The 24,538-nt window shown below is 30.4% G+C and overlaps 1 protein-coding gene across 2 annotated transcripts; it reads left to right on the top strand.

The window, feature by feature from the left end:
* The first annotated feature begins 3,514 nt into the window (after positions 1-3,514).
* Positions 3,515-19,327, top strand: LOC107014592 (probable WRKY transcription factor 4). 2 transcript variants are annotated; one of them, XM_015214562.2, is made up of 4 exons: positions 3,515-4,056; positions 4,725-5,419; positions 5,514-5,672; positions 16,568-16,930. In XM_015214562.2, the coding sequence occupies exons 1-4, from the start codon at positions 3,688-3,690 to the stop codon at positions 16,575-16,577; spliced, it is 1,233 nt and encodes a 410-aa protein (XP_015070048.1). In that variant the 5' UTR covers positions 3,515-3,687; the 3' UTR covers positions 16,578-16,930. The 2 variants fall into 2 exon arrangements, with proteins under 2 accessions (XP_015070048.1, XP_015070047.1); XM_015214561.2 differs by lacking the exon at positions 16,568-16,930 and adding an exon at positions 18,704-19,327 and having other exon boundaries at positions 3,518-4,056.
* Positions 19,328-24,538: the final 5,211 nt, after the last annotated feature.

Raw genomic sequence — 24,538 nt, forward strand, 5'->3', positions numbered from 1 at the left:
AAGACATCACATATTCACATTCATACATACATCAAGCAAGGGACACAAGTCAACCAAGACAAGACACTACATACTTCACTTTAACTCATAATACATGTCATTCTTTAAGCCACTTAGGAATAACCATTATCATCTTTAAGTCATCCTACACACTACCATATCATCATCAATATAACAATTATAAACTCATATAGTCAAGTAGAAACAACCATGCATCAACCCTAAGACTACACATACAAGCACATAGTCATAGACTAAATGATTTGCTAACATACATAGAAAGAACACATACTTTCACATTACTTCACAAATAGATAGGCATACTCATACTTTACATAAAACAACTATACAAAACATCATAGTACTTCAAGTAGTGCCGACAAGGCCATGATCATCATATTGCATAAAAGTAACGCCGACAAGGCCACATCAATTCACATAGCACCGCCACCATAAGTGGACCATACCAATCACAATATAATTAAAGTGAAATAAAGGGAATTAGGGCAGCATACCCCCACTCCGTCTTAACACTTCGATTTCAAGGCTAAATTATCCAATTCGACATCACAAGGCCCTTACCCATGGTCATAACCAACAATTCAACATAATCTTATAACAATATTCATGAAACTAGGTCAAATTAATACATATTCATCAATCTAATGTAACCTAGATATCAATTTACTATAATCATTACATTAATCAAAAGCCTATGTGAAACTACATTAGAACTCATAAACCTTAAGTCAATATCAATTTAATAAGCCTAATATTCAATAAATCTAAGAATGTAAAATATTCAATTGATCAAATTGAAACAGCCTATAAGCCAATTAATGATAATCTATACATGAATCAAAAGCCCATAATAATCTACATATGAATTCATCAATATCAAAGCATGATTACATAACCCATATTTTAGTCAAATTTAGAGATTTGTGAAGGTCAAGGGTTCATGGAGAATTTCATTGGAAACATCAATTAAACATCAATATTTTCATATCTTAGTGATTGAAAACGTTTCATGCAAGAACCAAAGACTTAGAGTAGAAATTGGACTTTCATCTTTTTGAAATCTTTGAAAATCATCTTTGAAATTGGCTCTAAGGTGAAAGCAAGCCTTAGATGAAGAAATCCCATACCTTATTAGAAGAACCCAATGAAAATTGAAGAAGAAACTCTATTGAAGAACCATCTTCAAGCTCCATATTCACCTCGAACTCTCATGGAGGTTTTGAAGAAACTTTGGGAGGGAAAGTGTTTTGATTTAGATGTTAGGGTTATAATGAGAGTCTAATGACTTATATACTCTTAAAATACCCATAAACACTCAAAACAACCGTCCTCACATTTTATAACACTTGGGGTGAATTTCCCAAAAACCCCAAGCCTTAACAGAAAATTGGCAGGAAACACACAACACTATCGACACGCAGCATCGACGGTATGTGGTCTCACCCACGCCCCGTCGATGGGGTCTCGTTGGTTGCTCCTGCAACTCCTCAACCTGCAGGCCAAGTGGATCCATCGACGCCACCCATCGACGGGCCGTCGCCTGGTCAACTGGCCGTTGTTTGGGTCGTCGTTTGGCACTGCCTTGCAGTGTTGAGCTCCAAGTTGGGGTTCTCATTTAGGGCCCCTTGTGGGTCCTATGTGGAGTCGTACCCGGACGTTTTCAACCCAAATATACTCGCTTACGAGTTTAGGTCCTACCACATGAGTTTCATCCAAAACAAACACGTAAAACTCGACGAAACATACATAGACACGCAAGCTCATTTCAAGGCAAATCTTTCGAACGTCATGGACGTTTGACCTCGAAACTTCACGAAACTTGACACACTGTCTATATACACTATAATAACTCTTATAAGGACCTTATAACCTCATGAATCACATATAAACACATATACCACATATGAGGCACATGAGTGACTTAGTCGTCGAACGTCTTGGTTGTCCCTTCACGTTTGACTTCCAATGCACCTAAACTCTTAGCCACTGCCTCTAAACCACATTACAAACCAATTTAGGACCTTAGACTATCACGAGAACCATGTTAGGCTCTAGTTCACCTAAGTTATTTTAGGGGTCTTACACCTATTAAATAAACTACCTGACCCATTTTCAACAATTTTGTATAAATTTTTATTTTTTCGATAAATCTCAAAAATGAGTAATTGATTAATAAAAAAAAGAACAAAATAAAAATAATAAAATTAGTCCAAAAAATTCACAAAAAAATATAGTAACCTTAAATTCAACAATATGAACAATTTTTTTAAAATTTTTTATTTTTTCGGTAAATTTCGAAAATAAGTAATTGATTAAAAAATATGAAAAAATGTATAAAATTAACACCAAAACTTCACAAATAAATATTGTAACTTAAATTTAACAATTTCAATTTTTTTTAAAATTTTTATTTTTTCGGTAAATCCCGAAAATGAGTAATTTGTTAATAAAAAATAAGAAAAATATGAAAAAATTTATCAAATTTACGCAAAAAACCTTAAATTAAACATTTTCAACAATTTTTTAATTTTGGTTTTCTTTCGGTAAATTTCAAAAATGTATAATTGATTAATAAAAAATAAAAAATAAAAAATAAAAAATTATTGAAATTGTTGAATTTAAGGTTACTATATTTATTTTTGAATTTTTGGCGTTAATTTTATATATTTTTTTTCCATATATTTCCTATTTTTTATTAATCAATTACTCATTTTCGAGATTTACCTAAAAAGATTTATTGAAAATGTGTAATTTAAGGTTACTATATTTATTTGTGAATTTTCGGTGTGAAATTTATATTTGTTTTCCTATTTTTTCTTTCTTTATTGATAAATTACTCATTTTCGGGATTCGTCGAAAAAAATAAAAATGAAAAAAATTATTGAAATTGTTGAATTTAAGAATGCATTGTGAATTTTGGAGTTAATTTTATAAATTATTTTTAGTAATTAATTACTTATTTTTGGAACTACCGAAAAAATAAAAAATTTAAAAAATTGTTGAAATTGTTGAACTTAAGCATATTATATTTATTTGTGAATTTTTAGCGTTAATTTTTTTCCCATATTATTTCTATTTTTTATTAATCAATTACTCATTTATCAAAAAAAAAAAAAAAACAAAATTATTGAAAACGGTTTGGGTAGTTTATTTAAAAGGAGTTTAATTTATGGGTCAAATTAGGTGTTAATGAATCCGAATTTTTTAGCGGCATAATTGATCCCATTTCATTTTCATATAAATGTGATGTTGTAAGGTCAAATGACATTTAAAGAAATAGAAAAAGAGCTGGATATATCCAATAGACCAACTAACACCTATAAATACATAATTATGCCAAAAGTTAATCAGCGATGACATGAGTGAGCAACACTTTAAATGAAAAATATATCTAAAATTTTAAAAATAATTTAGCAACATATTTGACTCTTTTCCATAAAATTTATATAACCCTAGTACTAGATACGATAACAACAAAAACATCATGGAAGGAAAAAAATGAGAGCCAGATAAAGAAAAGCTGTAACCAATAATTAAATTTGAATAAAACAAATCATTCATTACTCCACCCACCCAAAAAAGCAAAACAAGAAAGAAAGTTGTTGAAGGAATTCAAAAGAGAGAAAAATTCAATCATCTTGCTGTATGTTTTTGGTTTAACTAAAAATGGGGGAAAACTTCAAAGCTCCATCAGTTTCAGTGTCTTCACTTTCAACACTAACAATCCCACCTAAAGACTCATTTTTTGGTGGTGGAAATATGCCCTATTTTAGTCCAGGTCCAATGACCCTTGTCTCCACTTTCTTCTCTGAATCTGAGTACCCATCTTTCTCCCAGCTTCTTGCTGGAGCTATGGCTTCTCCATTAGCAAAACCGCCTACCCTTTTGCCTGGAGAAGAAGAGAATTGTAAACAAGGGTATAAACAGAATCGACCCATGAATCTAATGGTGGCTCAATCTCCTTTTTTCACCATTCCAACCGCTTTTACTCCTTCTGGATTGCTTAATTCACCTGGATTTCTTTCCGCACTTCAGGTAATTAATTCTTCATGTTCATTTTCTAAGAGATTTTTTAATTACTATTCCACAACTGCGAGCGAAAAACATATTTGGATGTTTTTTGAAGAATTTGTCTAAGGGACTGATTGAGCTTTTTGGTCTATGGCTGTGTTGCTACTACTTTTCATGACAATAGGGGCTAACTTACTACCATGTATTTTTAAAAACATTTCCAGTTATGTATAGTTTGGTCAAGGTTATTTATCAGTGATGATGATTTCATGACCGTTTAGGTTACCCATGTTGTTTGAGGAAATGGAGTTGGTGTTTCCTTATATGATCTTGGATAATTCTCACTTTATGCACTAGTTTTTGTCGTTGAGTTAGGTCCAAGATCCATTTTCTTAAGATGGTATTAGAATCAGGCCCATCCTTGTCGTTGGTTGCCTAATTTTGACCCCCATGTTATATTGTCCACATATCAAATGTCTATTCTTGGGCAGAGAGGGGGTTAACTGTCCCATATTGGTTGACAAAATGAGTCGTCATTTCCTTATATGGTTTGGGAAATTCTCACCTCATGATGTAGGTTTTGAATTGAACTAGACCCAAGATGCATTCTTTGATTAAAAAAAAAGCTAACAATTTTAGTGGCATCTTGTTATTTATATATAAACTCATTCTCATTGTATCGTTTCTTGTAGAGTCCTTTTGGAATGTCACACCAGCAGGCCCTAGCACATGTTACAGCACAGGCAGCGTTATCCCAGTCTTACTTACAAACTCAAGCTGAATGCCATTTCCCCTTGCAAAGCAAATCAGTACAAGTATTAGGGGCATCTGACCCAGAGGAATCTTCTTTACAACCTCAATTAGATACTATGTCGTCAGACCAGAAGAGTAAGAAATTTGAACTGCCACAGCTTTCGCAATCTGAGGACAAGCCATCCTTTAATTCAGTCGATAGACCAGCTTCTGATGGTTACAATTGGAGGAAGTATGGCCAGAAGATGGTTAAAGCAAGTGAACGCCCTCGGAGCTACTATAAATGCACACATCTCAAATGTCTTGTCAAGAAGAAGGTTGAGCGATCCATTGATGGTCACATAACTGAGATAACCTATAAAGGCCATCACAACCATGAACTTCCTCAACCCAACAAACGCAGAAGAGACGGTTGTGCTCAGGATGGTTCAGACTGCTCCAATATTAACCCTGAAACTGGAACACATACTGAGATAGAAATCAACGGCTTAAATGGGGCTCTTGTTGCTCATTCTGAACAGGTGTCTACTGAAATGGCGTGTGAACGTTCTGTTTCGAATGAATGTGAGGAAATTGAGGATGCTGAAACAGCAGCAAGCAAGGAACATGATGATGCAACAAATGTGAAGAGAATGTAAGTTCTTTCAGGATTCTTCCTCTGAGTTAACAAATCTCTATTTTGAGGGAGAGAAACACATATGTATCTAATCCAAGTTACCATGATGCAGGAAGACAACAGTTGAGACTCCTATTCTTTCATCATCACATAAAGCAGAACCAGAATCCAAGATTGTTGTGCAGACAAGGAATGAAGTAGACATTTTGGATGACGGGTTCAAGTGGCGTAAATATGGCCAGAAAGTGGTGAAAGGGAATCATCATCCAAGGTAATTCTACTTATTCTATGTATTTTAACTGTGACCATTAGAATGTGTTAGTCGCTCTGCTGTTTGCAGCTGGCTTGGTCTACTGTTTAATTGTCTAAAGTAGTGGTGTTTACATGTATCCTGCTTTTTGTCCCTTATCTAGGATATTCCACTTGCATATTTCCTAGGAATTTGACAAAGGAAAAACAAATAATTTAGGAGTCTACTACTATTTACAAGACATATTCTTCAATGATATGGTATTAGTACCATAAAATCTTCTTGCTCTAAAATTCTTGCTAGTTCCTTGTGATTTTGCATTGAGTTATGTTGTTTTGTGCTGTTCCTGCATGTATAACCCGTAAGAAGTCACTTCTTCTTCAATCACTTTAAAAAAATAGATTGAGTAGGAAAAGAATGTATCATTTTAATATGTCATAGGAACAGCTTTTACTGATAAAAGAAGTCGAAGAACACCTTTATTGAATTCTAGGATTTTAATTTGGTCTTATTTACATGTCATCTTCATTATATTTTAGCAAAATATTTTCAGCCTTGTGAAGTTTGACTTTAGACCTTAACAAGAAAAGAGATATAAAAGACAAGGTTTGCATTGGATCCCCGTCTCCTAAAAATTGCCTGGTTCTTTACTCTCCAGTGCTCATTGTCTGACGCGCTAGGATGATAGATGACGAAAGAGGAGTGTCCCGCATTAGCTTCTGTTTTCTTTTGCCGATTTCACTTTAATATTTTGTTTGTCCCAAGTTGCTCTAGAAAACTTTCCTCTCAATGAAACAAGTTGGCATCAAGCGAGGCATCCTAAAGGCTAAACCTTCGTGACCTTAATTAGAAAAAAAAAAGCAAAAAGAAATGAAAGCAGGTCGATATGTATCTGATGGTGTCTACAGCGTACGTAGAGCGCCCAAGTGCTTTTAGGCCATGTTGGTTTTTAAACAAATGAATTAGGGAATTATTGTGAGAAAAATACCAGAATTAATAACTCAGAAACATATATTTATAGCTTTAGTTTCTAGCTAAAACATAGAAAACTATGCTGCTAACTTATCTTCAAATTCAAATAACGTTAACTGACTCCTAAATTCAAGCCGGGTGAAAAATTCAAGCCACCAAGGACTCTAATAAATATAATTTGAAATCCTAAAGTTAGCTACTTTAAATTGAATTTCTGCAAAAGAAGTCTTTTAGAGATAATGTAGCTAGCTATTTAATTCTGCAATATCCTGAGAAATATTCTCAAACACTCCTTGGATCTGGAACTGTATATTGTGGTCTCGGCTTGAATTGACCTCTGAATAAATCTACCAATTAATCTTTGGTGTTACAAGACTTGTATATATTTTCTGCTAGATTAAATAAGAAGTTTTTACCTCTCATTTCAACTTCTGCTTAGTGACATCAAAGATTCGACAATACTGGTCATCAAATGACAATTTGAATCCTTTATCTATTAGCTGACCAATAATTAACAAATTTTAATCAATATCAGGCAAAGAACATTTGAAGATGTTTGTGTACCTGAATGTGTTTTGATTGCAAGAACCCCTTTTCCATTGGTAGGAATATAGCCACCATTCCTGATTCTGTCTTTTTTTTTTTCAATAGACACAAATTGTTTAAAAAGATTTTTGACATTGTCATGTGCTTTGTACCACCGCTGTCAATCATTCAAAAATAAGATTTCTTGGTTGAAAAATATTTGTCACAAGTAAGTGATCTTTTTTTCATTGGTAACTTGGGCATCTACTTCATGTTTTTTTTTTTTTTGTGATTTGCTTTTGCTAATCACAGCTTCATGACAAGCTGATAGAATATCTTGCATTGTGCATCTGATGTCTTCCAACATTTTAATTGGAGGATGACTTTTTTTTCTACAATGTTGACAAGGTGTGTAATTTTTCCTTGAATTATTACTTTTGCTTTGAGTTTTGTGGTTGACTGCCAACCCTTCTTTAACCATACCATCTTGCCTCATAAGCTTCCTTTGCATTTGTCCCTGTAATGTATCTAGCAATATAGCCAAGGTTACCTTGGAAAAATGTTTTGAGTTTTCCTAGGTAGTTATCGATACTTCATATCATTCAGGCACTGTAACAAGATTTGTTTCAGCAATTGATTTACAAGAATTAGATATAGAAAGAATAGATATATACGATTTAGAAATAGATTCAGATTAAAATGAACTATGACTATTTAGAATATTGGATAGAAACTATGGAAAATATAAGATTATAAAAACAATTAATGCAAGAAAATTTATACATGCACCAAAGACCCAAGATATGTTATACATAGAATATATAATAAATAATATTAAAGAAATATTTAGATTAGAACAATTATCAAAAGAACTTTATGATAAAATATATTTTACTCTATAAAATATGTATCTTACTTTATAATGAATTTCGCATATATACTTAAAGATATAGAAATTGTTGACATAAATAATATTAAAGAAATATTTAGATTAGAACAATTATCAAAAGAACTTTATGATAAAATATATTTTACTCTATAAAATATGTATCTTACTTTATAATGAATTCCGCACCCCCCAACATTGAAGAACCCAAGATATGTTATACATAGAATATATAATAAATAATATTAAAGAAATATTTAGATTAGAACAATTATCAAAAGAACTTTATGATAAAATATATTTTACTCTATAAAATATGTATCTTACTTTATAATGAATTTCGCATATATACTTAAAGATATAGAAATTGTTGACATAAATAATATTAAAGAAATATTTAGATTAGAACAATTATCAAAAGAACTTTATGATAAAATATATTTTACTCTATAAAATATGTATCTTACTTTATAATGAATTCCGCACCCCCCAACATTGTAGAACCCAAGATATGTTATACATAGAATATATAATAAATAATATTAAATAAATATTTAGATTAGAACAATTATCAAAAGAACTTTATGATAAAATATATTTTACTCTATAAAATATGTATCTTACTTTATAATGAATTCCGCATACATACTTAAAGATATAGAAATTGTTGACATAAATAATATTAAAGAAATATTTAGATTAGAACAGTTATCAAAAGAACTTTATGATAAAATATATTTTACTCTATAAAATATGTATCTTACTTTATAATGAATCCTGCACCCCAGCATTCAAAATATATTTTACTCTATAAAATATGTAGCTTACTTTATAATGAATTCTGCACCCCCCAGCATTGGTATCAGAGCTATGAAAAATGAAAAGAATTATGGTATCAGCAGAAAGATAAGAAAAATAAGAAGAAAATTAAACAAATTATATCCAGAATATAAACAACTTAATATTACAAAAACTAATAATAAAGAATTAGAAAAAATGATAGATATTATTTCTAAATTAGAATATAAATATATTAAATATTTAAAAATACGATGAATAACGAATATAAACAAGAACTTAATAAAATAATTATGGCAAAAGGAAAAGAATTAGATCTAAGTGTAGAAAAAATATTAGAAGTACCAAAAGTAAAAAATTGAAGACAAAAAGAAGAATATTATGTAGTAAGTCAAAGAGAACATATCATAGATTGTAAGTATACCAAAGGAAAAACTAAAATACCAATAATAAATAAGAGAATAATTAATAAAGAAATACAAAAAATAAATGCAAAAAACCCAAATAAATATGTACATTTAGGAGGAACTGAAATATTAATAAAAGCATGTTTTAGAGAAGGAATAGATACACCTATAGAAATATATTTAGCAGATGATATAATTATACAACCTATAGAAAAAAGTATAATAAGTGCAGTAAAAGGTAATTTAATATACCAAAAATTTAAATTTATAATAAGTGTTAATTACTAAGTAGCAATTAACGACAGAAATATAAATAAATCATTAGTATTATATTGGAAAATGTCAGGAATAGAACTAGCACCTGGAAGTAAAATATTTACAGCTAGATGTAAGAATTTATATGTTTTAACAACAAAACATAAAATAACAGCAAAGAATAAAATAAATAAAATAAAAATAGAAAACCCCTTTGAAAAAATAGTTACGGTTATAGATAATAATGATTATAGTTATAATGAAATTGATATAGAAGAAGATTTAGAGATAGTACAAGAAAGACTAAGCACATCAAAAAGAATAAATAATAATGATATGCCACAAACATCATCAAAAATGAGTACTTCAAATAGTTCCAAAAGAATAAATATAATTTCACAAAAATTAATAGAAGAAGAAAGAAAACCACATCATTATTATATAACAGGAATAATGGAGCAAAGAAAATATTTAATACTGATAAATACAGGACAAGAAGAAAACTATATTACAAGAGAGTTAGTAATGAAAGATAAAATAATAACTATGGAACACTCATGTTCAGAATTACCAAAAGTATTAATAAATATTGAAGAAACAACGGAACAAGAAATAATAATTGAAGGTATACCAATGACAATAAAATTTAAAATATATCAAGGAAATGAAAATATAACATTAGGAATAAAAAGGCTAGAACAAGTAAAACCATATAATATAGAGGATAAACAACTAACGATAAATTATCAAAATAAAACAGTCATAATAAAAATGACTTTAATATAAAAAAAATATATGAAAATATATATACTCGCGAAGATAATAATAGAAGGATATTATAACAGATATTATACACCAATGATAGATACAGGAGCAGAGGCTAATATATGTAAATACAATTGTTTACCAGAAGAAAAATGGGAAAAATTAAAAACACCAATAGTAGTAACAGGATTTAATAATGAAGGAAGTATGATCACGTACAAGGCAAAAAATATAAAAATACAAATATGGGATAAAATATTAACTGTAGACGAAATATATAATTTTGAATTAACAACAAAGGATATGTTATTAGGAATGCCATTTTTAGAAAAATTATATCCACATATAATAACAAAAACACACTGGTGGTTCACAACACCATGTAAACAAAAGATAGGAGCAAAAAGAGTAGGTAACAAGAGAAGAAAAACAACAGAATGGATTAAAGGCAGTGAAAAAATTACACAAAAATTAGAAAATATAAAAGAAGAAGACCCTAGAATAGAATTAATTATATTTTCCATAGATAAAGTAAAAATAATCCAAGAAAAACTAGAATTATTATATAACGAAGATCCTTTACAAGGATGGGAAAAACTTAAAACAGAAGTTAAAATTGAACTGATTGATGAAAATAGTATAATAACACAAAAACCATTAAAATATAATTTTAATGATTTAAATGAATTTAAAACACATATAAGTGAATTACTAAAAAATGGATATATACAAGAAAGTAATAGTAAACATACAAGTCCAGCATTTATTGTTAATAAATATAGTGAACAAAAAAGAGGAAAAAGTAGAATGGTAATTGATTATAGAAATTTAAATGCAAAAACTAAAACATATAATTATCCAATACCAAATAAAAAAATTAAAGATAAGACAAATACGAGGATATAATTACTTTAGTAAATTTGATAATAAATCAGGATTTTATCATTTAAAGTTAGAAGAAGAATCTAAAAAACTTACAGCATTCACAGTACCACAAGGATTTTATGAATGGAATGTATTACCATTTGGATATAAAAATGCACCAGGTAGATTTCAACATTTTATGGATAACTATTTTAAACAACTAGAAAATTGTGTAGTATATATTGATGATATATTATTATATTCTAAAACACAAGATGAACACATAAGATTATTAGAAAAATTTATACATATAATACAACACTCAGGAATAAGTTTAAGTAAAAAGAAAGCAGAAGTAATGAAAAAACAAATAGAATTCCTAGGAATACAAATAGATAAAAATGGAATAAAAATGCAAACGCATATAGTACAAAAAATAATAACCTCGAATGAACAATTAGATACAAAAAAGAAATTACAATCCTTTTTAGGATTAGTTAACCAAGTAAGAGAATATACCAAAATTAGCAGAAAATTTAAAACCATTACAACAAAAACTAAAGAAAGATGTAGAATATCATTTTGATAATAGAGATCAAACACAAATACAAAAGGTAAAATTATTATGTAAAACATTACCAAAATTATATTTTCCGGATGAAGCTAAAAAATTTATTTATATAGTAGAGACTGATGCAAGTGAAAAAAGTTATGGAGGAGTATTAAAATATAAATATACTGACAATAATATAGAATATCACTGTAGATATTATTCAGGCACATATACAAATACGGAAATAAAATGGGAAATAAATAGGAAAAAATTATTTTCAGTATATAAATGTTTATTAGCATTTGAGCCATATATTGTATATAACAAATTTATTGTGAGAACAGATAATACACAAGTAAAATGGTGGTTGACCAGAAAATTACAAGATTCAGTAACAACGAAAGAAATTAGAAGATTGGTATTAAATATGTTCTTTACATTTACAATTGAAGTGATAAAGACTAATAAGAATGGTGTTGCAGACTACTTATCAAGACAAAGCTACTCAGACTGAGAACAAAGACGAAGATACAATTGAAGAGCTACTCAAAGCCATTACTACACTTTGTACTAAAGTGGATAGTATGGACAATGAGATACAAAAGCTAAAGACTAATAAAGATAACCTGAAGTCTGAAGCTTATATAAGTCAGCAACATGACTATAAAAATGCGGAGCTACGTCCATCGGAAGATGGTAAATTCCAGAGATAAAAGGAGACGATGGGAAACTCCCTAAAACCCATAATGTTTGTTTAAATACAGCTGCAGGTACAAGCAGAAAAGTTAGTGAAAAACCACGAAATACAAATTTAAACCAGTTATTTGCAAAACCATTTATCCAAAATACACCAAAACAAATACCCATAGAACCACAAATTTCTACCTATGCAGTGAGTATACAAAACCAGAATGAAAGAAAAGATACAATTATATTACACAAACCTACATCGAAAATATATATATAATCCAAACTTATTTAAATCTTAACCCCAGATCTAACCAAACCAAAAATCCAAGTCAAGACTATATAACTCAAAAATTACAAGGATACAATAGACTTATAGCACAACCAAAGACTAGTGCTAATCTAGTTAAGACATGTTACAGTTATGTATTACTAAGTACAGTATATACATATGACGGAGAAGAATCAGTGGTATACCAGAGTTATACAAAGCATTTATTACATATAAAAGAGTTACAAAAGGAAACTTATTTTATATTAAGTTTTATACAGCACCAGCGGAAATATTATACGAGGAGGTAAAATCTCCAATTCAAGTTATTAAGATAGGATTGACAAAAGATATGATCATACCAGAAGATATCGGACATCAGAATGAAATACCAAAGATAGAAATACCAAGTTTTTATGCCAATAAAAGTGTAATTGGTATATCAACTATCATACAAGAATTAGCAAATAATTATTTAAATGGAAATGTCATATGGAGTTATTACGCTAGAGATCAAGTTATGATATATTCAAACTCAAGGGAATTAAGAAGAGCAGATATGGATGAAGTTCAGCGATGGATTTCATCATTATTAAAGCCAGAGGAACAACCTACAACACGAGCATTAAAGAAAGAATTTATCTCAGAAGACTTATTAATTAGATATTGTAAACTTATTGGACACAAATACCCAGATCACAGATGTTCCAAATGCAATGGAGAAGATAACGTTATACCAGATGTTGATTTGGAATAAAGAAAAAAAGATAATGATGAAAGATGGAGGAGAAAAAGAGATAAAGATAACAAGGACAAAAGCAGATACAAACAAATGAAATAAGGTGGCACACAAGATAAAAAGAAAGTTTGAAATTATGTAAAGATAAGTGAAGATAAAAGCAAAAAGATAAGATTCCTTTTACTTTTTAATAGACCAATTTATAGCGGTCATTTGTAAAGTTTTGTAAAATAGTCGTAAAGTATACAGTAGGCGCACTTATGTGCAGGCTTAGAATTTAGTATATATAGATTGCCAAATTGTAAATGAGAGGCAGGCAAGGCCAAACAAAAGCTTAAGTTAATAAAAAATCCTTTCAAAAACCTCTCTCAACAAAAGATATAAACTACGTTAAAAAAATGGAGAAATTCGAAATCAAGTCAAATATTTTAGATAGCATGGAAAGTCAGGAGACAAAAGTATATTGTTTAACAATTATGCAGAACTAATTTCATATATTTCTGAATATCATATATATGATTGATTAAATTTATGTTAGTTATTATATACTAGAAATATTTGAATCATGAATTCTACTTTGCTAGTAAACGGGAAACAGGGAGAAAACTGCTAGACTATGCCATCCCACAGTGGAAATCGGTAGGCGAGTGATGCCGTTAGGGGAATATACAAGGTTGAGGCGCTGATAAGCAGTAATTATCCGCTAAAGTACGATGCTAGTAGTGACTGGAAAACATAATAACGATACTCTAGTTTATAATAAACTAATATGAATTTAATTGAATTATGATATGATAGGAAGGAATAATTGAAAACAAACCTGCATAAATAAATAAACATGATTACGATGAATGATGAAATAAAAAGCTATAAAACTTTGATCTAATATATACTTAAAGATATAGAAATTGTTGACATAAAAAGAATTATATGGGAAAAAATATTTGATCATGATATAGAAGATATATTAAATCAAGAATGGTATGAAATAGATTTACAAGAATTAGATATAGAAAGAATAGATATATACGATTTAGAAATAGATTCAGATTAAAATGAACTATGACTATTTAGAATATTGGATAGAAACTATGGAAAATATAAGATTATTAAAACAATTAATGCAAGAAAATTTATACATACGCCAAAGAACCCAAGATATGTTATACATAAAATATATAATAAATAATATTAAAGAAATATTTAGATTAGAACAATTATCAAAAGAACTTTATGATAAAATATATTTTACTCTATAAAATATGTATCTTACTTTATAATGAATTCCGCATATATACTTTAAGATATAGAAATTGTTGACATAAATAATATTAAAGAAATATTTAGATTAGAACAATTATAAAAAAACTTTATGATAAAATATATTTTACTCTATAAAATATGTATCTTACTTTATAATGAATTCCGCACCTTATGCAGGTTTGTTTTCAATTATTCCTTCCTATCATATCATAATTCAATTAAATTCATATTAGTTTATTATAAACTAGAGTATCGTTATCATGTTTCCGGTCACTACTAGCATCGTACTTTAGCGGATAATTACTGCTTATCAGCGCCTCAACGTTGTGTACTCCCCTAACGGCATCCCTCGCCTACCGGTTTCCACTGTGGGATGGCATAGTCTAGCAGTTTTCTCCCTGTTTCCCGTTTACTAGCAAACTAGGATTCATGATTCAAATATTTCTAGTATATAATAACTAACATAAATTTAATCAATCATATATATGATATTCAGGAATATATGAAATTAGTTTTGCATAATTGTTAAACAATATACCTTTGTCTCTTGATTTTCCATGCTATCTAAAATATTTGACTTGATTTCGGATTTCTCCATTTTTGTTAACTTAGTTTATATCTTTTGTTGAGAGAGGTTTTTGAAAGGGTTTTTTATTAACTTAAGCTTTTGTTTGGCCTTGCCTGCCTCTTATTTACAATTTGGCAATCTATATATACTAAATTCTAAGCCTGCACATAAGTGCGCCTACTGTATACTTTATGACTATTTTACAAAACTTTACAAATGACCGCTATACATTGGTCTATTAAAAAGTAAAAGGAATCTTATCTTTTTGCTTTTATCTTCACTTTTCTTTACATAATTTCAAACTTTCTTTTTATCTTGTCTGCCACCTTATTTCTTTTGTTTGTATCTGCTTTTGTCTTTGTTATCTTTATCTCTTTTTCTCCTCCATATTTCATCATTATCTTTTTTTCTTTATTCCAAATCAACATCTGGTATAACGTTATCTTCTCCATTGCATTTGGAACATTTGTGATTTGGGTATTTGTGTCCAATAAGTTTACAATATCTAATTAATAAGTCTTCTGAGATAAATTCTTTCTTTAATGCTCGTGTTGTAGGTTGTTCCTCTGGCTTTAATAATGATAAAATCCATCGCTGAACTTCATCCATATTTGCTCTTCTTAATTCCCTTGAGTTTGAATATATCATAACGTGATCTCTAACGTAATAACTCCATATGACATTTCCATTTAAATAATTATTTGCTAATTCTTGTATGGTAGTTGATATACCAATTATTCTTTTATTGGCATAAAAACTTGGTATTTTTATCTTTTGTATTTCATTCTGATGTCCGATATCTTCTGGTATGATCATATCTTTTGTCAATCCCATCTTAATAACTTGAATTGGAGATTTTACCTCCTCGTATAATATTTCCGCTGGTGCTGTATAAAACTTAATATAAAATAAGTTTCCTTTTGTAACTCTTTTATATGTAATAAATGCTTTGTATAACTCTGGTATACCACTGATTCTTCTCCGTCATATGTATATACTGTACTTAGTAATACATAACTGTAACATGTCTTAACTAGATTAGCACTAGTCTTTGGTTGTGCTATAAGTCTATTGTATCCTTGTAATTTTTGAGTTATATAGTCTTGACTTGGATCTTTGGTTTGGTTAGATCTGGGGTTAAGATTTAAATAAGTTTGGATTCTATATATATTTTCGATGTAGGTTTGTGTAATATAATTGTATCTTTTCTTTTCACTCTGGTTTTGTATACTCACTGCATAGGTAGAAGTTTGTGGTTCTATGGGTATTTGTTTTGGTGTATTTTGGATAAATGGTTTTGTAAATAACTGGTTTAAATTTGTATTTCGTGGTTTTTCACTAACTTTTCTGCTTGTACCTGCAGCTGTATTTAAACAAACATTATGGGTTTTAGGGAGTTTCCCATCGTCTCCTTTTATCTCTGGACTTTACCGTCTTCCGATCGACGTAGCTCCGCATTTTTATAGTCATGCTGCTAACTTATATTAGCTTTAGACTTCAGGTTATCTTCATTAGTCTTTAGCTTTTGTATCTCATTGTCCATACTATCCACTTTAGTACAAAGTGTAGTAATGACTTTGAGTAGCTCTTCAATTGTATCTTCGTCTTTGTTCTCAATCTGAGTAGCTTTGTCTTGATAAGTAGTCTGCAACACCATTCTTATTAGTCTTTATCACTTCAATTGTAAATGTAAAGTTTAATATATTTAATACCAATCTTCTAATTTCTTTCGTTGTTACTGAATCTTGTATTTTTCTGGTCTACCACCATTTTACTTGTGTATTATCTGTTCTCACAATAAATTTGTTATATACAATATATGGCTCAAATGCTAATAAACATTTATATACTGAAAATTTTCCTATTTATTTCCCATTTTATTTCCGTATTTGTATATGTGCCTGAATAATATCTACAGTGATATTCTATATTATTGTCATTATATTTATATTTTAATACTCCTCCATAACTTTTTTCACTTGCATCAGTCTCTACTATATTACAAGAGAAAATATTTAATACTGATAAATACAGGACAAGAAGAAAACTATATTACAAGAGAGTTAGTAATGGAAGATAAAATAATAACTATGGAACACTCATGTTCAGAATTACCAAAAGTATTAATAAATATTGAAGAAACAACGGAACAAGAAATAATAATTGGAGGTATACCAATGACAATACAATTTAAAATATATCAAGGAAATGAAAATATAACATTAGGAATAAAATGGCTAGAACAAGTAAAACCATATAATATAGAGGATAAACAACTAACGATAAATTATCAAAATAAAAAAGACATAATAAAAAGGACTTTAATATAAAAAAATATATATATGAAATTATATATACTCGCGAAGATAATAATAGAATGATATTGTAACAGATATTATACACCAATGATAGATACAGGAGCAGAGGCTAATATATGTAAATACAATTGTTTACCAGAAGAAAAATGGGAAAAATTAAAAACACCATTTTACTTGTGTATTATCTGTTCTCACAACAAATTTGTTATATACAATATATGGCTCAAATGCTAATAAACATTTATATACTGAAAATAATTCTCCGGTATGAGTAATCTTTGATGGGTTTTGAGATTTCTTCATCATTTGCAATTCAAATGCCCTTATTAAATTCAAAATGATCATACCTAGTTTTCTTTCATCTCATGTGTAGTCTTTTCACATAATCCCAAATTTCTTTTGCTGATTTGAGAGCCATAAATCTCGTGGAAATTGTTGTAGACACCCAACAAACAAAGTTGCCTTCACCTTTGGTTTTCTAATTTTCTTTCCCTTTTGGCTTTTGATCTTGACCATCATGGGATTATTGGGCAGCGGAAGAATATCTTAATCCTCTCTACGGCCTCCCAAATATCTCAAGCCTCAAGATAAGTCTTCATTTTTACTACCCAATGTTGATAATCTCACCATCAAAGACAGGAGGAGCTATTTGGAAAAAACTATTTTGATAATGCATCTCCCGTTCATATGCCCCTCAAGAAAATGGCTCTAGATACCACTTGTAGTTTTTAAAACAAAAGAATTAGGGAAATAACAGGGAAATATACCAAAATTTTGTATATTCTTGTTTTCCTTGTTATTCCATGAACCATGAGGACCGTAGCTACAGGTGTAGATGTAGCTTTACTCCAGCAAGAAACATTAATTGAATTGAGAATTTCAGGATGAAACTGGAAGTAGTTGTATGCTTCAGTTTTGTTACTAAAGCTTATGGCAAAAATGTTGTCATGTTCATCTGATCAAAACTAGCACCATAAGACCTTAGGACTTGAGAATAAGTACTATACCTTGTCATGATGTCTTGTTCAGTGGCTAGTTCTTAAATCTTTTGGAGTGTAATTTTCATGTTCACTGTTCTATGTGATTAAAATTTGTGTGTTTTTACTTTGTGGTCAGTACTTTTAATTCCTTCTCTCAAGTTATGAACGAACATCTATAAGCAGTCAGAGTTGGATTTGCAGGAGTTATTATCGTTGCACGTACCCTGGATGCAATGTTCGCAAACATGTTGAGAGAGCTTCAGCAGATCCAAAAGCTGTCATAACAACATATGAGGGCAAGCACAATCATGATATTCCCATTGCTAGAAACAGAAGCCATAGCACAGCCCAAAATAGTAGTCGTCAGTTGAATGAGCAAGAGATTGCAACTTGGAGGCCTGCTATTCTCGACAAAGTCGCTCTTCATACCAGTGAAATACAAGTGTAGGAAGCTGAAAGTGGAACATATTGCAGCATAGTTTGCATTACTAAAAGAGAAATGGGTGAATATTTTTCTTTTGTCTATCTGTAGAAAAGTTCCTTGTTGAAAACTTAATGCTGGTGAAATGTATCTGTACACAAGTTTCAGAAATTGTTTGCAAGTCTATGGCTACTTGCTAAAGATGTATCTGTACACAAGTCTATATTTTGTTAGTAAAAGGTGTTGTAATAGTTTGACCTCCGTATTTTGAAATTTCTGGACTTGTCTGTTAATTCAGCTCCGCTGCATTTGAAGAGCAAATATTCCAAGCCAAACAGCTATGTATGTCGGTCTAACCTTATTTTATTTTAAATCAAACTACAAGGGAAAGCCTGTGCATCCAATTTGGACTTCTTTATTTGTTCATTACAATTTTCGGGCTCATCAACTTTATAATGTTTTATTATCGGCTTACAAACAACAAAAAGTTTGAAAACCCTCAAAAGGACTTCAAATTGAACATTCGGATTATAACCTCAATAGATTACTTCAAACAGCTTAAAGAATTTCCTCAAGCGTTTAAGCGTATTAGGTGGCACATCTCATTTCATCTTTTTTCAACAACGAATTAGGGTTGAAGCGTATCAGGTGGCACATGTTTTCTACAACAACGAAAACTCTACCCGGGAAGTCCAAAAAAGAACTCGGAGTCAGTATTAAGTCTTGGTGGACTGAAATTTCTTGCAGTGAATAAATCTGGAGAAGGTGATAATGATTTGTTAGATGTCTGCATAAGATATATAATATGCAACTGAAAACAATTTAAGAAGGTGAGGATTTTTTTGCCACTAACTCAGTAAATGCTTTGTCTAGTCAAATGACTGGTCGAGCTCATACATAACTTCCTCCTTAACTTAGATGATTAAAAGTTTAAACCAATATTTAGAAAAATCGAGAACAAAGTGCACTTGTTTTACTTCAACATTCATATTTTAGTGCCTAACAACTTATTACCAGTACCTCAGAACATAAAGGTTTAGTTTAAACTAAATTTCTAGAAAAAATTATAGAAATACATTTTATATACGCAGCAATAACAGGATAAACTTAAAGATACATTATAGCTACGGATGCACATCTCTTTAAAGAGCATGAAATGGAGGAATAATTTTTTGCACATTTGATGAGGCATTCGCATAAACATAGAGATTTCTTGATGTTGAAGAAGAAGAAGAAGTAGAAGAAGAAGAAGACACCAGAATAGCAAGACCATAATATATTTGAGGGGTTGTTCCACTGCGATTGACATGATTTGTGTTAGCAAGAATGTAGTAATTGTTGCATGTCTATCTTCTAGGCGTCTTTCCCACAACATTACTCCTCATGACGTCATTTCTAAACAATCATCTATTTTATGGTGTTTGATATTGTCTTCATGACCTTCGCGAGGATCCATTAATATGCTTTCTTCACAACTATCGATTAGACCGGTTGGCATATATGAGAGTAACTTTTTTTTCATATAAATATGATATTTTCAACAAATAACAATAGATTCTCACAAAAGAATAACAGATTTTAATAAGCAAAAGCAATACAATGCAAATTTTAGAAAAGCAAAAACAACGCAGTGCTAATTTTAACAAGCGAAATCAGCACAGTGCATACACACTCAAAAAACAAAGTAGAAACTGAGACGGGATTAAGACGACATGACTTAGAAAAGTCATAGAAGAGAGGAATAGACAATTTCATAGATCATAACAAAATGTCATAAGAGTTGTGCAGAAAACTGTGCTGATTCCCCGTTCACAAAAGCAGTTGCAGCTAACATGTATATGTGTGTATGTAACTCTATATCTCTTGGGTACTAAACAAAATCATATATTATTATAAGTGGGAAACTTCAACCTTAAAAGTTGGATTATCATTTTGACCCTCCACTAAATTAAAATAACGGAAAAGGGCCTAAAATGCCCTCGAAGTATTGGAAATGGTAGAAAATTACCCTCCATCCACCTATTGGCTCCAAAATACCCTTCCCACCCACCTATTGGCTCCAAAATACTCTTGTCATCCACCTTTGTATTCAAAATTGACTACTTATTTAACGGTTTTAAATTTAAACTATTTAAATATTTTTTTAAATACGTGGCGCACAACTATTTGTTATAATTAACTTATTAGTATAATTTATAAATCAATCCACTACTCACCCCTTACTAATTAAACCCCTCCAAATTAATAAACCCGTCACATTACTAATGCAACAACAGAAAAGATACTGCCAATGAGTGTACTTAAAAATTTGAATCTACTATTCTCTTTTCTTCTTCCTATCATCTACTGTTCTCTTTTCTTCTTCGTAGATTATGATATGATTCAAGTCGTCAAGAAGCTAATTAGGAGAAGAACAAATAGCTTCATTCTGAAATTAAAAGAGAAGTTTCCTTAGAATATAGTTCAACTGTTAAACTTAATAGTATAACTTAACAGTATAAGATATGACTTATATATTTCTTTACGTCTTTTTTATGTTAAATTATGATTTTATGTTTTTCTTTTTCAGTTTGTAGTTAAAGTATGACTGTCCAAAATTAATTGGTATGCAACCCATATATTTTTTTTAATGTAATTATGTATTATTTTGCATTGTTATGAATTTTTTTTTGTTTTCGTGTTATTATACTTTTGAGTGTTGTTTAATTGACAAAACTTCTATTAATACATGATGAGTTCGATAATACTTGAATAGTTTATGCAAAATATGATTTTGTATAAATAGAAGTGTGTGTATATATATATATATATATATCGTGAGACTCACGTGCAAAGCACGTGTCGAGAACTAGTAGAAGAAATAGTAGGAGCAACAAATAGAACTGGGTAGAGAATGCCAAGCAAAGTACAATAGAACTTAACAGTTGTAGCCATAATTTTTTGCAAGCAAAGCATACAGTTATCAATGAATCACTGGAGTTCAGCGGAAAAAACACAAAAATATCCCAAATTGCGTTTTGTTACCACACGACAGAAAATAGGGATCAACAACATATATTTAGAGATGAGTACCAAAAAAGACAAGAAAATATTTCAAGGACCTTCCCGTCAATTCACATCAACATGAAGCCACTTTTAGCAATGATCCATGTCATACATGCATAAGTTCATATATCTTCATAGCATAAGAAAACCACACTAAGACCTCTTTTCAAAACCTACTTGTGCAATGCATAAGTAAAGTCCCATACCTCCATTCTCACTAAGTAGAACTCCTTGAGGAGTCATAAGTATAGTTCATGCTCATGTTCTTGTCATATTCATATTCTTGTCATGTAGGGAAGATAGCCTTAACCAACATAGACCATGTGAGCTACATGGAATCTAGTATCATGCCCCACACCGAAAAGAGATGTCCTACTCACTACAAAAGGAATCCCAATTATCAAAAAAAAAAAAATTCGTTGGTAAATTGATCAAATCTGTTGGCAAATTGAGTTACCAACTAAATGTCAACTTATATTAACTCGTTGCTAAAAAGCTTATCACTTAATATCACCAACCGATTTTAATTTGTTGGTAAACTTACCAACCAAAAATCAGTTGGTAAACAACCAAAAATGTTTTTACAAAATTTTGAAACATGGCCCTGAAATTTTCATTGGTAAATTCACCAATGAATTTTTAGTTAGTATATCGTTAGTACCTTTACTAACGAATCGAAAAGAAGTTAGTAAATTTTTTTCTTCATTATTCGATTCGTTGGTTGGCAATTTTAGTAACTGAAAATTCATGTTGGTAATTTACCAATAAATTTTAAAAACTTTTTTTTTATTTCCCATCCGGTGTCCAACACCCACATTGGAGCCCGTCTATATCCGGATTCACGTCGGATTGTCCATTAGGAGTAAAGCAAAGCGCTCCCATTGGAGCCTGACTATATCCAGATTCACGCTGGGTTGTCCATTAGGAGTAAAGCAAAGTGCTCCCTAACAAACGCAACTCCATACCCAAGGGGAATCGAACCCAAGACCTCTTGATTAAGAATGAAGAGTACTTACCAGTGCACCACAAAACCTTGTTGGTAATAAATTCTAAATACGTTAGTATGATTATTTATTTTTCTAATAATTTTTTCTAATTGGTTGTTAGTTTGTTGGTAATATATCATTCAAGTTTAATGTTATGTTAGTATTTGATTGACAATATGTTCAAAATATTATTAACTAAATGATTATTCAATAGTAAATAATTATTAATTTCATTTGAAAATCTAATGTCACATCCGGGAATACCCCCTAGACGTAATTGACGTCAGAATCCTCTTTGAGGACTAAGACTAGACTCTTTGTTTGCATCATTACATTCATAGGTCAAATTTAGCGGAAATTTAAAACATTTTACTACTTCTACATTGATGATAGACCTCTACATACACATAATAGATATATATCGAGTATACCTAGACCCTTCGTATAGGAAGATTATTTAGTCTTCTACTTTTATTGCACATAGATATATATATAAAACATAACATAGTCATAATAGTCGTCTCATCTCATAACCATCTAATAAAAGTGTAAGAACTTGGGCATATCCCATACATCAAAGTAAGAATGCCTCACATGGGCTATACAATTTTTCATAGTAAATGGAAAGAAAGAAACATAGAAGTCTTAAACTAAAAACAACTTCATTAGCTAGAGAGTTGCATCGCCCTCGGAAATTAAGGACCTGCCTTACTTGGATGATTAAGAGATCCAAGTCTTCTTCAAGTCGTCTTAAAAAACCCTTCAACGACTGGAACCTAAAATGTTGGGGAAACGGAAGAAATGGGGTTAGTATACCACTTAAGTATGAGACCATATGCACGTATAATATCAAATCATGCTAAAAAGGGACATTTCATTTAGGTATGCATTTTCCTTTGAAAAAACCCTTATGCACACCCAACAAGACCATACCAATCAATAAGATATATTCCTTAAGTCATAAGCATGTACATTACAAGACCAACAATACAAAGCATAGTCAAGTCAATGAACATATCAACATACTTGCATATATAATCAATATCACTCTATCATCAAGTTATAACTTCAACAAGCATGAAGAAGAGTACATTTCAACATAACCAAAGTAAGACAATTACCCATGAACCCCTATCAAGTCAACAAGTGCAATGACCAAGCAAAGACCTATAACTTTACTCAATCAAGTAACTCAACAAGAATCATGATCAACATCCCACTTCACATAACCTAACATTAAGAGTACACAATATCATACTTTTAGCATTATAGACCAAATACATGTTTATAAGAGTAATGGACATCACATATTATCATTAACATGTAAGATCATCATATACATATCATTTACATTTATAAGCATATACATACATAAGAACATCCTCCTAAGACTTCCCTTAAGTCTAACTAGTGCAATGTATAGGTAGAGTCCCATACCCCTACCTACACTAAGCTAAACCTTTTAGGTCATCCTAGTTAGAGTTCACTCCTTTAGTTCATTTTACATTTTGGAACATCTGGCCTTAACCAACATAGACCACATGAGCTAGTGTGGAATCCGGTGTCATGAAACCCTACAATGAA

This window comes from Solanum pennellii, chromosome 3, assembly GCF_001406875.1.
Source record: "Solanum pennellii chromosome 3, SPENNV200".
NCBI lineage: Eukaryota > Viridiplantae > Streptophyta > Magnoliopsida > Solanales > Solanaceae > Solanum > Solanum pennellii.

What these genes read in the sequence shown, in the direction of transcription:
- LOC107014592 (XM_015214561.2), top strand. Translation starts at nt 3,688, where the DNA reads ATGGGGGAAAACTTCAAAGCTCCATCAGTTTCAGTGTCTTCACTTTCA. An exon ending in GATTTCTTTCCGCACTTCAG is followed by an intron (nt 4,057 to 4,724) that starts GTAATTAATTCT and finishes CGTTTCTTGTAG; the next exon opens with AGTCCTTTTGGAATGTCACA. An exon ending in GCAACAAATGTGAAGAGAAT is followed by an intron (nt 5,420 to 5,513) that starts GTAAGTTCTTTC and finishes ACCATGATGCAG; the next exon opens with GAAGACAACAGTTGAGACTC.